This window comes from Rana temporaria, chromosome 4 (assembly GCF_905171775.1).
Source record: "Rana temporaria chromosome 4, aRanTem1.1, whole genome shotgun sequence".
Classification (NCBI taxonomy): Eukaryota; Metazoa; Chordata; class Amphibia; order Anura; family Ranidae; genus Rana; species Rana temporaria.
In genome coordinates, this window is record NC_053492.1 from 32,630,227 (window position 1) to 32,646,780 (window position 16,554).

Below are 16,554 nucleotides of genomic sequence, written 5' to 3' on the forward strand. Positions count from 1 at the left end.
AGAAAAAAATAATGTTTTTAATAAATAATAAAGTTCCTCTTTAAATATATTTTGAAATGCAAGCAGTTTGAAGCTGATCTCTCTGGGGAAGATTAAAAGGTACATTTGCAGTTGGGCTAACCCTGAACTGCTAGAATTAACCACTAGCTGACCACCCGCCATATAACTGTATAACAGTTATACGGCGGCAGGTCAACGCGGCTGCGCGAAATCACGTAGCTATACGTCACTTCGGATTGCAGCCATTAGGGGTGCGCGCCCCCTGCTCGCCCCTGGTGCCCCTATCACCGCCGGGCACCCGCGATCGCTCATTACAGAGCGAGAACCGGGAGTTGTGTGTGTAAACACACAGTTTCCAGTCCTGTCAGGAAGAGAAATGACTGATCATATCTTCATACAATGTATGAACAGCGATCTGTCATTTTCCCTAGTCAGTCCACCCCCCTTCAGTTAGAACACACCCAGGGAACATACTTAACCCCTTCCTTGCCCCCTAGTGTTAACCCCTTCCCTGCCAGTGGCATTTTTACAGTAATCAATACATTTTTATAGCACTGATCGCTATAAAAATGCCAATGGTCCCAAAAATGTGTCAAAAGTGTCCGCCATAAAGTCGCAGTACCGATAAAAATCGCAGATCGCCGTCATTTCTAGTAAAAAAAAAATATATATATTAATAAAAATGCCATAAAACTATCCCCTATTTTGTAGACGCTTTAAATTTTGCGCAAACCAATCAATAAACGCTTATTGCGATTTTTTTTATTTTTTTTTTTTTACCAAAAATATGTAGAAGAATACGTATCGGCCTAAATTGAGGAAAACATTTTTTTTATATATTTTTGGGGGATATTTATTACAGCAAAAAGTAAAAAATATTCATTTTTTATTTTTTTTCAAAATTGTCGCTGTATTTTTGTTTATAGCGCAAAAAAATAAAAACCGCAGAGGTGATCAAATACCACCAAAAGAAAGCTCTATTTGTGGGGAAAAAAGGACGCCAATTTTGTTTGGAAAACACGTCGCATGACCGCGCAATTGTCCGTTAAAGCGACGCAGTGCCGAATCGCAAAAAGTGGCCCGGTCATTGACCAGCAAAATGGTCCGGGAGTGAAGTGGTTAAAAACTCATTCTGGTTTAGGGGAAAAATAAAAAGCGGCTTTACTTGCTCTCGCTAATCCCTCACTCTTCTGACGGCCTGCGTTATTTTCCCTCTGATGCTCTTGGTTGTGGCCTCAGCATCCCCCCATTTACGACGCAGGCCTGCTGGTCCTGCATTGTACGTGAAAACCTTAGCGTGCAACCAATGAAGCTAGCTGAAAAGAGAAGTGGATTTGGGGGGCAGGTTGCTCGGAGAGGCCAAAGCCTACGAAAATGAGAGAAAATTTTACCACTACTTTTTTAGTGTCGTCGTCTCCCCCCCCCCCCCAGAAAAAATATAACATTTAAAGGGACGCAAAACTCTGGCTTAAAAAAATAATAAATAAAAATTTCTATACAAGTAGACTCAAAATATAAAGTCCCTTCTATAACTCTCAGCCTCCTTCAAGCGCAACCAAACTTTTTGCTATAATAAATATCCCAATTTTTTATATATATATATATATATATATATATATATATATATATATATATATATATATATATATTTTTTTTTTCCTCCGTTTTAGGCCAAAATGTATTCTTCTACCAATTTTTGGTAAAAAAAAAATCGCAATAAGCGTATATTGATTGGTTTGCGCAAAAGTTATAGCGTCTACAAAATAGGGGATGGAATTATGGCTTTTTTTAATTTTATTTTACTAGTAATGGCGGCAATCTGCGATTATTTTTTTTTATTTTTTTAATGAGGACTACGACATTATGGCGGACACATTGGACACTTTTTTGACACATTTTTGGGACCATTGACAATTTTACAGAATTTAGGGCTATAAAAATGCACCGATCACTGTAAAAATGCCACCGGTAGGGAAGGGGTTAACTCTAGGGGGTGATCGAGGGGTTAAATGTGTTCCCTCATTGTGTTCTAACTGAAGGGGGGGATGGGACTGACTAGGGGAAATGACAGATCGCTGTTGATACTTTCTACTTTGTATGAACAGACGATCAGTTATTTCTCCCCTGAGAGAACCAGGATCTGATGTGTCACAAGCGATCACGGGTGCCCGGCGGTCATCGAGCCCGCCGGGCACTCGCATCGACTCCGGAGGCGAGCAGCAGGCGCACACGCCCCTAGTGGCCACAGGGTGAAGCCACGTAGCATAACGTTGTTTTGCCTAGCCGTGCCATGTTGCCGCAGTAAAACTGCGGCTGATGGTCGGCAAGTGGTTAAGAAATCTCAAACTAAGAAACCTGACCGGTATAAATTGCAGGCCCCAGAGGTGCACACTGTTTGGATGACAGGCTGTTCTGATTTGACAAAGCTTTGAACTTGCTACTAAGCCCTGCCTATATACATTTCTATTGGCCCATAACTATGAAGAGGTAGCTTCACCAATAGGAATGTGTAGAAGGCTTAAGGCATTAGGGGATGCTGAAGCTTTTCCCAAACGGAACCTGCGTGCTTATTTAAAGTGATTGTTAAGCCACTCTAAGCTGTATACACCATAATCGCTGCAAATACCTCATTTCACTCCCAAGATTGCGATCACATGACTGGCCAGCTTTCTCCTTTCCTCCTCTGAGAGATGCAGTGGGCGGGGCTGAGATTCTTCTACTGATGTCAGCCTGGAAGGGAGGAGAGAGCTGGCTGGTCATGTGATCACAATCTCGGCTCTTAAATTAAAGGGGTTGTAAAGGTACAATTTTTTTTATTTTTTTTTCCTAAATAGCTTCCTTTACCTTAGGCAGTCCTCCTTCACTTACCTCATCCTTCAGTTTTGCTTTTAAATGTCCTTATTTCTTCTGAGAAATCCTCACTTCCTCTTCTTCAGTCTGTAACTCCACACAGTAATGCAAGGCTTTCTCCCTGGTGTGGAGTCTCGTGCTCGCCCCCTCCCTTGGACTACGGGAGAGTCAGGACGCTCTCTACGTTGCAGATAGAGAAAGGAGCTGTGTGTTAGTGGGGGTCCTGACTCTCCTGTAGCCCAAGGGAGGGGAGAGCACGACACTCCACACCAGGGAGAAAGCCTCGCATTACTGTGTGGAGTTACAGACAGAAGAACAGGAAGTGAGGATTTCTCAGAAGAAATAAGGACATTTAAAAGCAAAATGGAAGGATGAGGTAAGTGAAGGAGGACTGCACTAAGGTAAAGGAAGCAATTTTGAAAAAAAATTGTACCTTTACAACCCCTTTAAGTATTTACAGCATTTATATTTCTAAATCATTCACAGAGGGGGGACACTGCAATAGGAGGCAGTGCTGAGTGTTATGAGAGCAGCAGGAGGGGGAGGGGCGGCTCACACACAGACGGGGGGGGGCACAGGAGCAGAGAGGAGAGCAGATAGCAGGCTGCTGATGACAGAGGCACGTGCGTACAATGACCACAGTGTCAGGGCTCAGCAGCCATGAAACACCGTGGTCAGTTTACAGAGGGTGGGGAAAAACTGTCAGGATCAGCCAGGTTTTTTAGGTGTTGCAGGAGGCCAAATGACACGGGACAAGCACTGTCATATAACATGCTTTAACCAGTTGGCAACCGCCCTATAGACGAAATACGTCTACAAGGCGGTTGCTTAACTCTGGGAGGGCGTCAATGTACGTCCTCCCAGAATCGCGCTCCCGCGCGCCCTGTGGGGCGCGCACACGGGAGTCTCCGTGACCGCCGGGTCCTTCAGACCCGGCTGATCACGGATCACGGTAAATCGCCGCTGATAGCGGCGATTTACCACGTGATCGCTCCGTCCAATGACGGAGCGATCACTAGTAAAGAAACCGGCGTCATGTGATGACGCCGGTTCCTCCCTCCCCTCTCTGTACCGAACGGTACAGTGTGAGAGAGGAGAGGGGAGAGAGCGCATGCAGCAGCAGCTGCTGCGGGCTGGATCTGTGACACATGTAGTCACAGATCCAGCCATCCATCCATCCCTCCCTGTGCAATACTCTGCAATGCCCACATACTCTGCAATTATGTCCCCATACTCTGCAATTATGTCCCCATACTGTGCAATTATGTCCCCATACTGTGCAATTATGTCCCCATACTGTGCAATTATGTCCCCATACTGTGCAATTATGTCCCCATACTCTGCAATTATGTCCCCATACTGTGCAATTATGTCCCCATACTGTGCAATTATGTCCCCATACTGTGCAATTATGTCCCCATACTGTGCAATTATGTCCCCATACTGTGCAATTATGTCCCCATACTGTGCAATTATGTCCCCATACTGTGCAATTATGTCCCCATACTGTGCAATTATGCCCCCATACTGTGCAATTATGCCCCCATACTGTGCAATTATGCCCCCATACTGTGCAATTATGCCCCCATACTGTGCAATTATGCCCCCATACTGTGCAATTATGCCCCCCTACTGTGCAATTATGCCCCCATACTGTGCAATTATGCCCCCATACTGTGCAATTATGCCCCCATACTGTGCAATTATGCCCCCATACTGTGCAATTATGCCCCCATACTGTGCAATTATGCCCCCATACTGTGCAATTATGCCCCCAAATACTGTGCAATTATGCCCCCAAATACTCTGCAATTATGCCCCCAAATACTCTGCAATTATGCCCCCAAATACTCTGCAATTATGCCCCCAAATACTCTACAATACCCCACAATACTCTACAATACCCCACAATACTCTACAATACCCCACAATACTCTACAATACCCCACAATACTCTACAATACCCCACAATACTCTACAATACCCCACAATACTCTACAATACCCTGCAACGTCGCCTATGGGGATTTTTAAGTTGCAAAGTTTGGCGCCATTCCACAAGCGTGTGCAATTTTGAAGGGTGACATGTTGGGTATCTATTTACTCGGCGTAACTTCATCTTTCACATTTAAGCAAAAGAATGAAGAAAAAATACTAAATTTGCCAAATTTTATAACGGTAACAAAGAAAAATTATTATTTTTTACAGAATTTTCAGTCTTTTTTCTCTTATAGCGCAAAAAATAAAAAACCCAACGGTGATTAAATACCACCAAAAGAAAGCTCTATTTGTGTGAAAAAAAGGACGAAAATTTCATTTGGGTACAGTGTTGTATGACGGAGTAATTATCATTCAAATTGTGAGAGCACCGAAAGCTGAAAATTGGTCTGGTTATTAAGGGGGTTTACGTGCCCAGTGGTCAAGTGGTTAAAGGAGCAGGATCCTTTTTGGGGGGTTAACAAACGCTTTAAGGCGATTGGTTTACCAAGTAGGAAAGTGAGACATTTTGATAGGCACACTCTGGAGCATGCACCTTTTTACAAACAGGTTGGCAGGGGCACTTGCTATATTTATACCCTAACAGGTCTCCTTTAAAACAATGATCTTGACTCCAGTCCCTCCTGACCAGGCAGCAGGTTCACAGCTCTTTCCCTTTTTCTGTATCCTTCCAGTGTGACCGGTCTGCAGAAGTTCTACAGTTTGTCCTACATGTGGTACAGCGCTCACAACTCCACCACGGTTGTCATTGTTGGCATCATCGTCAGCCTGCTGACCGGTAAGGAACTGATATAGCCATTCCTTCGCCTGTCTTCTGTAGATTTAACTGCAGGTCTCCAGTGGACCATTTGACAAACTGTCTCCAGCTTCTAACCAATGAAAAGAAAAATACCAAGAGATGCTGGGATTTTGATATTAATTTGTACAAAGTCTTCAGGGGGTCAAAACAGTTTGAAGAGCCCACTGGCTCAGGTGAGGCTGCTCACGACAGACAAGTATAAAGCCCCATACACACGATTTAGATTTTCTGCAGATTTTTGTCTTCAGATTTACTAAAACCATATAATATGAGGTCAAACCTTAAAGCAGAGGTCCACCCTTTTTTTTTTTTTTTTTTTTTTTTTTTTTTTAAAGCCAGCCACTACAAATACTGCAGCTGCTGACTTTTAAAAAAAATGGACACTTACCTGTCCAGCGCGCCCGCGATGTCAGCAGACGAGGCTGAGCAAATCGCTCGGTCCTCGGCTGCTTCCGCTGCCATCCTCGGTGAGGGAATCAGGAAGTGAAGCCTTGCGGCTTCACTGCCCGATTCCCTACTGCGCATGCGCGAGGATCGCGGCGTGCCGTCACTGGTCCCCGCTCTCTCCTCGGAACAGTGTTTCCCAGAAGACAGCCCGGGGGTGACTAGACAAGGCTGGATTCCTCGGGGGAGTCAGAACCTGGAAGTGGTGCAAATACCTGTCTCAGACAGGTATCTGCTGCACCCCCCTCCCCCTCGGAAAGGTGCCAAATGTGACACCGGAGGGGGGAGGCATCCAAAAAGCGGAGGTTAACTTTGTGTGAATCTCCGCTGTAAGAGTTTCAATTTGTATGCAATCAGGCAGGCCCTTCCACTACATGGTTTTGGTAAATCTAAAGACCAACATCTGCAGAAAATCAAATGGTTTGTATGGGGTCTAAGTCCAAGTGTCAGGCGCTAGGTGTTACTGCTGTAGTTGGATAAAGAGTGGTGGAAATTTATGGCCACTAGAGTGCAAGTGGTGGAAATGGTATAGCTATAGTCCAATACACTTGTAAACGAGTTCTCGGAACTCACTCATCACCTGGGTCAAAGCAGGTGGTACAGCCTTATGTTGGAATAGAGTTAATATGGTCACCAGCTTTAAAAAATATAAGTTTTATTTAAAATCTGTGTGTCGATTTGTAATATTTGGTTTACAACAGCATCTATCAGTCAAGCAGATGTAGAAAGTATCCAGATTAAAAGCAATGGGCAATGGTCACAATGGTGCAATTCCAGCTGCTCTCCTTACTTGTAGGGGTCTGTGCTGGCAGTGATAGAACAGTGTGCCAGGAGATGTGAACGGTGGATCAGCAATCTTCACCCTTGCTCTATTGTGGAAACAATCCCGGGGGCCAGAACCGCATGCACTGGAAGTGACGCACCAGATGTGATGTCACAAGGCCACCGAAAGCCACTAGGAGAAAATGCAAGGGGGCTTGGAACTCGGACAATCCACTGTTGCCAAAACAACGCATTTAGAGACTTGATAAAGTGTGCATGCGTGAAACACGTTGTCGTGGCTAAAGTAGAGTGTTTCACGCATGCACACTTTATCAAGTCTCTCTAAATGCGTTTTCTTGGCCACCATCGATTGTCCGAGTTCCAAGCCCCCTTGCCTTTCCTCCTAGTGACTTTCGGTGCGCACGACTCCCGCCCCGGGATTGTTTTTTCACAATGGCACAAAGGTGAAGATTGCCGATCCACCTTTCGCATTTCCTGGCAAGCTGTTCTATCACTGCCAGCACAAATCCCTACAAATAAGGAGAGCAGCTTAATTTGCACTATTGTGATCATTGCCTATTGCTTTTAATCTGGATACTTTTTACATCTGCTTGACTGATGTTTTTTTTCTAAACGTCACACAGATTAAAGACAGTGTTATTTCTTTAATCTGGTGACCACATTGACTCTATTCTACTATAAGGCTGTACCATCAGTTTTGGGCCACGTAGCAAGTGAGTTCTAAGTGCTCTTTTACAAGTTTATTGGATAATGGCTTTCAGGACAGACAGACAGAGGGTAGAGTGTATCCCATCAGGTCACCAGAAGAAAAAAATATGAATACATGGATGGAGCCCCAGGCCAAATTCAATTATTGGTATTGTGCTAAAAGGCAGCCTAATGCTTTTCGGGGGTCCAAAGAACTCCTCCCTTCAGGGCTTCAGTTAAAAATGAGAACCTTGGATGGACTCAAAATAAGGCTTTTCTGTGTGAATCTGTGCAGGGAAGCTGATTGTTGGATAGAAAGAATGATTGGCCAGCAGTATCTGCATGAGCAGTCAAGATCATATTGTTGTGTGTATGCTTCATGGTTAGCAGCTGTGGTGGACCTGAAGGATTCATTACTGTACATTGATTTTTGTGTTTTCAGGCCCGATGAAGGGAAAGGATGTGAACCCTCGCACAGTCTACCTCGTCCTTCCGAAGCTGCTCTTCTTTCTGCCAGAGAGATACAAGGAGACACTGCGGTTTGGAGTACCTCACATAGCAGAGGTAGGGGAGCGCCTAGCGACCAGACTGTTCAAGGTATATTGTATTGTCTGAAAAGAAATGTACTTCTGCACTACTATAACAATAAGTGCTATAGAGTGCTAAAGAGGTTGCTGCTTAACACAAACTGTTATTAGCAGACCAATATAAAGCAAAATAAATAAATGTTAAAGCGGAGTTCCACCTAAAAATGGAACTTCCGCTTAATCCACTCCTTCCCCCCCCTTACATGCCACATTTGGCATGTAATTTTTTTGGGGGGGGGGGGGGGGGAGTGGGGGCTTCAGGAGAAGGGGACTTCCTGTCCCACTTCCTCCTTCCGCCGAGGGGCTGGTAAGGCGAATAGCTTAATCACCTTATTGCAGCCCCTCCCTGTAGGCGAGCGCCGTGAAGCCAAAAGCTGTCACTGCCGGGTGCCCACACTAGAAATGAAGACGCCGGCGAGGGGGGGCGAGGAGCGGAGCCCCGGCAGGCGCGTCGCTGGAACCTTGGAGCAGGTAAGTGTCTGTTTATTAAAAGCCAGCAGCTACACTTTTTGTAGCTGCTGACTTTTAATAAACTTAAAGGCTGGAACACCCCTTTAAGCACTACCTCTTTAGAATTGATAAACTTGCTTCAATAATATAAACATATAATCATAAATTAATAATAATGCCCCTAGTGGTAGTGTTGAATATAGCACCTACAGTGGAACCTCTGTTTACAAGTACTGCGTTTTTTTTTTTGTTTTGTTTTTTATTCTGACTCGGTTTGCGAGTGTTGTCTCGCAACACGAGCAGGATTCAAGCTAACGGGGTGTGCAGTACCGCATTTGGCCAGAGGTGCGGGGGCGCCGGTGATACTCGGAACAGTTCGTAGCTGTTTTCGAGGTCAGCCGAGGTGTCCTCGAACATTTCCGAGGCTCTCCGACGCCCCCCACCTCTGGCCACATATGGTATTGCATGCCATTGAAGTCAATGCAGAACAAATTATTTTCGTTTCCATTGACTTCTATGGGGAAACTCGCTTTGATATGTGAGTGCTATGGATTACGAGCATTCTCCTGGAACGGATTATGCTCGTAATCCAAGGTTCCACTGTACAATGTGTGTAACCAGTGACCTCTAGTGGACATGGGAAACATAACACATGATATGTCAAGAAAAAGTCCATATATTCAGTGATATCTTCTGTAAATAAATTGCTATCCTCATGCAATCCAACAGTGAATACTATGCGCTCACCTCCCAAACTAGCGCTGGTGCATACGGGTGATGAGTTCAAACAAATACAGATCTGTCCCTGGGGTCACAAAATCATCCGCAATTACTCGGCCCTTCTGCCCGCATAGGTGATCTGTCACTCGCATTTCGTCACTCTCCTGCGACTTTATCAAAGGCTGACACTTTGATAAAGTCGCAGGAGTGACGAAACGCGTCAGTACGGGGCTTTTTACATTGCAGGAAGTACAGGATCACCCATGAGGGCAGAAGGGCCGAGGACTTGTGGACAATTTTGTGACCCCCCAGGGATGGATCTGTATTTGTTTGAACTCATCACCTGTATGCACCAGGGCTACTGCATTCCTAAATGTGAGTTGAATAGTCGCATGTGTTTTAAATTACTTTCATTTTCCAGTATTACTCTATGCTAGTTCCTTCTTTATCCTTATGTTACCATCACCTATAAGAGACAACACTTGCAGGAATCCACTGTTGGGACCTTAAGAGATACTGGATTGAGACCCCCAAAGGGGAAGGTGCTACTTGGCCTTATTGGGGGGGGCTGCTTTGGGAGGTGAGCGCATGGTGTGACTGGTGGCGGGTCCACTGGGTGTCAAGTCACTCATTTGCTAGTGTTCACCGCTGGATTGCATGAGGATAGCAATTTAATCACAGAAGATATCCCTGAATATATGGACTTTTTCTAGACATATCATGTGTTAGGTTTCCTATGTCCACTAGAGGTCACTGGTTACACACATTGTATTTGTGTTTGTAAAACCACTAGGTGCTATATTCAACACTCCCACTAGGGGTATTATTATTATAAATTACTATGATTATATGTTCATATTGTTGAAGTAAGTTTATCAATTCTAAAGAAGTAGCACTTCACATTTATTCTTTTTACTTTATATTGTATTGTCTACTTCTGGCTTGTCGTCTTCTGCAGAAATCTTGGTTTTACATAAGTAAGACTTGGCCCAAGGCGAGATGGACTGTTTATTGCCCCTCTGTACAGATTTGCAGATATTTGGGTTACTCCCACAATGACGTCATTTCGTCTTTGGAATTGGGTCATCAGTAGTTTAGTGCAGGGGGTCTCAAACTGGCGGCCCCCCAGCTTTTGCAAAACTACAAGTCCCATCAGTCCTCTGCCTCTGGATGTCATGCTTGTAACTGTCAGCCTTGCAATGCCTCATGGGACTTGTAGTTTTGCAACAGCTGGAGGGCCACCAGTTTGAGACCCATGGGGGTCTTTCAAGCTATGAAAAGATCATCACAGTGCTATGGGAACCGTGAGGATTCAAAAACCTATTTATAAACGTTCTCCAACACCGTCAATGACCATTTATAATGTAATAGTAAATGGAGCTGCACTCTTGTACCAACAAATGAAAGAATGACAATATATGGAGTGTAATACGTTCATAACATTTAAAACAAATAATATTTTCAAAACAATACAATAACTGAATCAAGGAAATATGATGATATTAATAGTCCCAAGAAATGAATGAAGAGACTTGGAAAAAATATATCCTTAGCGTATAGCCTAAAAAGGCAACGCATCGCCCGTGGAGGAGGACTTTCTATCAGGATTACATGCATCCTTTGTCTGCACGGGTGATGCGTTTCCTTTTTAGGCTATACGCTAAGCAGTGGCGGCTGGTGCTCAAATTTTTTTGGGGGGGCGCAAACAGGAAAAAAAATTGCAGCCTCACTGTGCCCATCAAATGCAGCCACTGTGCCATTAATTGTCACCACTGTGCCATGCCATCAAACGCAGCCACTGTGCCATCAATTCGCACCACTGTGCCATGCCATCAAATGCAGTCACTATGCCATGCCATCAAATGCAGCCACTGTGCCATGAATTGTCACCACTGTGCCATGCCATCAAATGCAGTCACTGTTCCATGCCATCAAACGCAGCCACTGTGCCATGAATTGTCACCACTGTTCCATGCCATTAAATGCAGCCACTGTGCCATCAATTGTCGCCACTGTGCCATGCCATCAAACGCAGCCACTGTGCCATGCCATCAAACGCAGCCACTGTGCCCTTTAATTGTCGCCACTGTGCCCTTTAATTGTCGCCACTGTGCCCTTTAATTGTCGCCACTGTGCCCTTTAATTGTCGCCACTGTGCCCTTTAATTGTCGCCACTGTGCCCTTTAATTGTCGCCACTGTGCCCTTTAATTGTCGCCACTGTGCCCTTTAATTGTCGCCACTGTGCCCTTTAATTGTCGCCACTGTGCCCTTTAATTGTCGCCACTGTGCCCTTTAATTGTCGCCACTGTGCCCTTTAATTGTCGCCACTGTGCCCTTTAATTGTCGCCACTGTGCCCATTCATGCCGCTGTGCCAATTGTCCCCACTGTTCCCATTGTCCCCACTGTGCCTATTGTCACTGTGCCCTTTAATTGTCGCCGCTGTGCCAATTGTCCCCATTGATGTCACTGTGCCCTTCGTCGCCGCTGTGCCCCTTCCCCCCTTCCCCCCCCGCCTGGCACTTACCTTTACTGGAGTCAGCCTTCCACATCCTCGACCCTCGCCTCGATGTCTTCTCCCACCCTCAATGACGCTTTAGCCAATCAGGTTACCGGTAGCCAGAACCGGCCAACCTGATTGGCTGAGACGCCTGCCAGTCTTATCCAAGGAACGCACACACCGTGCGTTCCGAGGATAAGCTTCCGGGGACCCGAGGGCTGTACTCGGAAAGCCTATCAGAGCCGGTTGCTCTAATAGGCACTTCCGTACAGCCAACCAGCTGCCGTTATTCAGCTGGCTGGCGCTCAAAATCCGGCCAGCTGAATTGGGGGGCGGCAGCGGGACAATAACATAGATTTGTGCAATGCATGAATCTATATTTTTAGACTCAGTGGCGGTGAGAGCCAGAGGGGGCGGCGCTCCAGCGCCCTCTATGGACGAACCGCCACTGACGCTAAGGATATATTCTTCCAAGCCTCTTCATTCGTTTCTTTATTCACCTATTGTATTGAACATATTTGTTTTAAATGTTAAAGTTACCGTTCTATATATTGTCATATTCTTTAGTTTGTTGGTGCAAGAGCACAGCTCCATTTACTAATGTACAATCTTTTCTGTGTATGTCTCGCAGCAGAGCTGCTGCTTTTTAGGAATTATTTTGTTTACAGCGCAGATTCCTTTTTTATGTTACATTTTATAATGCAGATTCGCAAATCATTTGGTGGGTGTGCACGGGTGAAGGTACAGAACTTGTATAGTTATGACCAGCAAATGTGCCAGACAGAGCTCTCCATAGTGCTGAAATTGATTATATATGTTTTTTTGTTCGGAGGGTTGCATTAAATTTCCCCTTTCACCTTTTTTTTTTAGTTTCCAAAAAGTATGTTTTAGAACATGGTGTTCAACTCCATTTCATCATGGGCCTCATCAGCAGTATGGTTGCCCTTTAAAGGGCCGGTTGTATTTGGGGTGCACTGTACAGAGTTCAGAAGTGTTATGTACAGAATGCAGGGTTAAGGGGTACACCGTGTTCAGGGAACACGCCGCGTTCAGCGCAGCGTTCAGCCTTCAGGGAATGCGCCGCGTTCAGCCTTCAGGGAATGCGCCGCGTTCAGCCTTCAGGGAATGCGCCGCGTTCAGCCTTCAGGGAATGCGCCGCGTTCAGCCTTCAGGGAATGCGCCGCGTTCAGCCTTCAGGGAATGCGCTGTGTTCAGCGTGCAGGTCTTATAGGTGCTCTGTGCACACTGCAGTCCCAATAATATAAAATATGAGATGATGGTAAGTGTATTTAATTCATGAGTTATTATTCCTTCTACTCATTTAAATGCAAAGTTTTTAGGATGTTACCCTTACTTTAATGGTCTCCGGGACAAGCCGGGACTGTGGATGTCTGGGGCACATAGATAGCAATTGAAGATGTTCTAATATCTCCCCATTCTTTCCAAAATCGGGGTCTGAAATGATGAATGCATCCTTGAATTTCTTTTGTTTTAATATTATCAGTGTACCCCAGTTTGACTTGGTATTGGGATCAGCCCCCAAAAAACTGTTCATAAATTCCGCCAGTCTATTGTACAGCAGAGGGGGGAGAGAAGCCATACAAAGAGCCCGTCAGGACTGTTGCACTGCAAGCTGATAGGAGGGGTGAGCAGAATGACGGAGGGATGAGCCTATCTGTTTTTTTCCTAAATAGCTTCCTTTTACCTTAGTGCAGTTCTCCTTCACTTACCTCATCCTTCCATTTTGCTTTTAAATGTCCCTATTTCTTCTGAGAAATCCTCACTTCCTGTTCTTCTGTCTGTAACTCCACACAGTAATGCAAGGCTTTCTCCCTGGTGTGGAGTGTTGTGCTCGCCCCCTCCCTTGGACTACAGGAAAGTCAGAACGCTCTCTACGTTGCAGAGAAAGGAGCGGTGTGTTAGTGGGCGTGCTGACTCTCCTGTAGCCCAAGGGAAGCACAACACTCCACACCAGGGAGAAAGCGTTGCATTACGGTGTGTAGTTAGACAGAAGAACAGGAAGTGAGGATTTCTCAGAAGAAATAAGGACATTTAAAAGCAAAATGGAAGGATGAGGTAAGTGAAGGAGGACTGCACTAAGGTAAAGGAAGCTTTTTAGGAATAAAAAATTGTACCTTTACAACCCCTTTAACTGCAGCAGAGGAAACCTGGTCTCCTGTCCTGCCAGACATAGATAATTTCAGGTCTCGGGACAGAAATACAAATCCTTTGATCTGTAAAATAGGAATCTTATGGATTTCATTTAGTAGTTTGCCTATAGTTCTGCTTTTTAAAAAGTCTTTTGGCTAGAGCGTTTTTTACAGTAATTCTCTTGACTAAAATCTTTTTTTTTTGTTTGTTTTTATTTTCCCCTTGAAGGATGAACAGAACCTGCCGAAGCCCTTGGTGGCTGACAAACCCAGCAACGGTTTCCTAAACGGAAGTGTGAAGGGGCCGGAAAAAGATGAAATGGAGGAGAACTTTATGGGCGTTTCTCGCCCCGATGGTGGACACTCATACGTGGTCCATGAGACGTCTCTTTGATACGTGTCAAGATAAGACATTGGAGAAGACACAGCTGCCGGCTGGACCGTGCTCTGAGCATCCCACCGTTGGTCCTTTCCAAAATGCTGCCTTCGGGACCTTCGAATTATAGCAGAAAGAGGATGCAGGTTTATGTGTCACCCTGTTGGTTCCATCATCTCTGTGGTGTCACCCTCCTAATGTTCTGCTTTTACCTCACCGGGCTTCGGTCAGTTTCAATGGTCTCAATCCAGATCGGCACTGACCTTCTCTCGCGGTTACGTGATCGTAATATAACATCTCGGCTCTTCCAGCAGACACAAAGCCTTGGAGAGCTCATCTCTGAAATCACAACAGTGTTATCTGTCTGCCTTGAGCCGGTTGGGCTTCTACCGCTAGCTTTGGTGCCGGTTTCTGGAATCTCATTCTCCGGGACAACACCCAAAAAAGTTTTTGTATCAACTTGAATGACACATTCGTCATTCCCCAGAAGTTCTGTGATTTTTTTTTTTCCATTTTGTTAATTAAGTGTATCTAAAACCAAGAACAAACATGTAATTTATTGCAGCCTTCCTTTTCTTAGATGTGTACTTGATTGGTTTCCTTCCTCCCAGGTTTTAATCCTTTATTTATCCCTTGTTGATCCTGACACGTCTTGTCCTAGGGTGATGACACTCGCTCACTGTATCGTCTGTGGATAAGCAGCGTTGTCACCTTAAAACAAGAGTTGCGGTAGGAGTACAAAACCTCTTCTTATTGCCTCCATTCCATAGAGGAATGTGTCCTGTAGTTCTAAGAGGATATTTTTGAGAGCTTATAACATTTTGTTTCCAGCTTCAAAAAAATAAAGCAGCAAAAGATGGGACTTTTTTAAGGTGCCATGCTCCGAACTGCATACTTGTGTTGGGTAGAATGTTAATGCAACGGGTCAGATATCGGCTAGGCAAGTGGCATTCTTCGTAGGTGATTAGTGATGGCATCCCCTCTACCTCTGTCAATGATGGGTTTAGTTTAAAGCAGAACTCTAGGTAACCTGATCATAATCAGGCAGACATGGTACTGTTAAATTTACAAAAAACACTAAAAAAGGAAATCAAATGACCGTTCTGTTGTCCCCTGTGTTCCATGTTGACATGCTCCCATGGGAATATACCTCCAGCTCTTGGGCAGATCTATCAGAAACTTGTCTGCTTATCTGACTACTCTTTAACCCAACTGGGTCACTGGGGTGCCATGTATTTCCTTTTAATAATTACCCCTGAAGGCTGCTGGGATGCAAGGTAGTTGGGCCACTCGCCTCCATCCATGTTGTCAGTTTAAAGTAGGGAGAACAGACCAATATTCAGTTTTTTTTTTTTTTGTACATGTTACTTTGTTGTCATTTGCCTGAAATTCTTCTTTACGGTACTCCAACATGAGATGATTATTGTGTTCAGATTGGGTCAAGATCCCCATGTCTGTAGGCACCAGAAACAGCCAGTCGTCCTCTTTTCTGCAGGACCAGCAGTTGGTTGTGTTGGTGTTTTTATGATGACCGGTAGTCTGTTGGCCCGTTCTCTTGGCCCAGTCTCTATCCTTGTCTTGCAGGCTTGTAAAGTCCAATCTTGCAGGTCTATCAAAGCTACACAGTTCACAGGAAAAAGCCACACTATGTCAGCATATATGGGCATCCTTTATTAAAAATGGTGAAATACAGCTAGACAAAAAGCCAATGTGTTTCGGCCGTTAGACCTTAAAGGGTTTGTAAAGGTTCCTTTTTTTTTTTCTTTAAATAACAAATATGTCATGCTTACCTCCACTGTGCAGCTCATTTTGCACAGAGGAGCCCCGATCCTCGTCTTCTGGGGTCCCTTGGCGGCTGTCTTGGCTCCTCCCCACAAGAGCTAACCCCCCTTTGGGAAGCACTCTCCCAAGGGGGTAAGCTTGCAGGTGCGCTCCCGTGATAGTCGGCGGCCATAGCCGCCGACTCTATCACTCGGCCCCCAGCGTGCTGCATCATTGATTTGATTGACAGCAGCATGAGCCATAGGCTGTGCTACTATCAATCATCTGATGAAGAGCCGAGAAGCCAGCACGTTCACGACGTGGGACTTTCGAGGGCTCAGGTAAGTAAACAGGGGGCTGGGGGGCCTGTAAGCATCGGATATTTTTGCATAGGATGCATTAAGGTGAAAGAACGCAAAGCTTTACAACACCTTTCATCATTAAAATGATA

At 45.0% G+C, this 16,554-nt stretch overlaps 1 protein-coding gene across 3 annotated transcripts in view; it reads left to right on the forward strand.

Annotated features, from left to right (window-relative positions):
- Positions 1 to 16,022, forward strand: part of SLC5A6 (solute carrier family 5 member 6) — a 121,076-nt gene extending 105,054 nt beyond the window's left edge. For 2 of the 3 annotated variants that reach the window (XM_040348200.1, XM_040348201.1), the window contains exons 16-18: positions 5,522 to 5,625; positions 8,003 to 8,157; positions 14,196 to 16,022. In XM_040348200.1, the coding sequence (XP_040204134.1) occupies positions 5,522 to 5,625; positions 8,003 to 8,157; positions 14,196 to 14,360 (424 nt within the window). In that variant the 3' untranslated portion in view covers positions 14,361 to 16,022. The remainder of the gene's footprint in view (positions 1 to 5,521; positions 5,626 to 8,002; positions 8,158 to 14,195) is intronic. The other variant, XM_040348202.1, reaches the window with a different exon arrangement.
- The last annotated feature ends 532 nt before the right edge of the window (positions 16,023 to 16,554 follow it).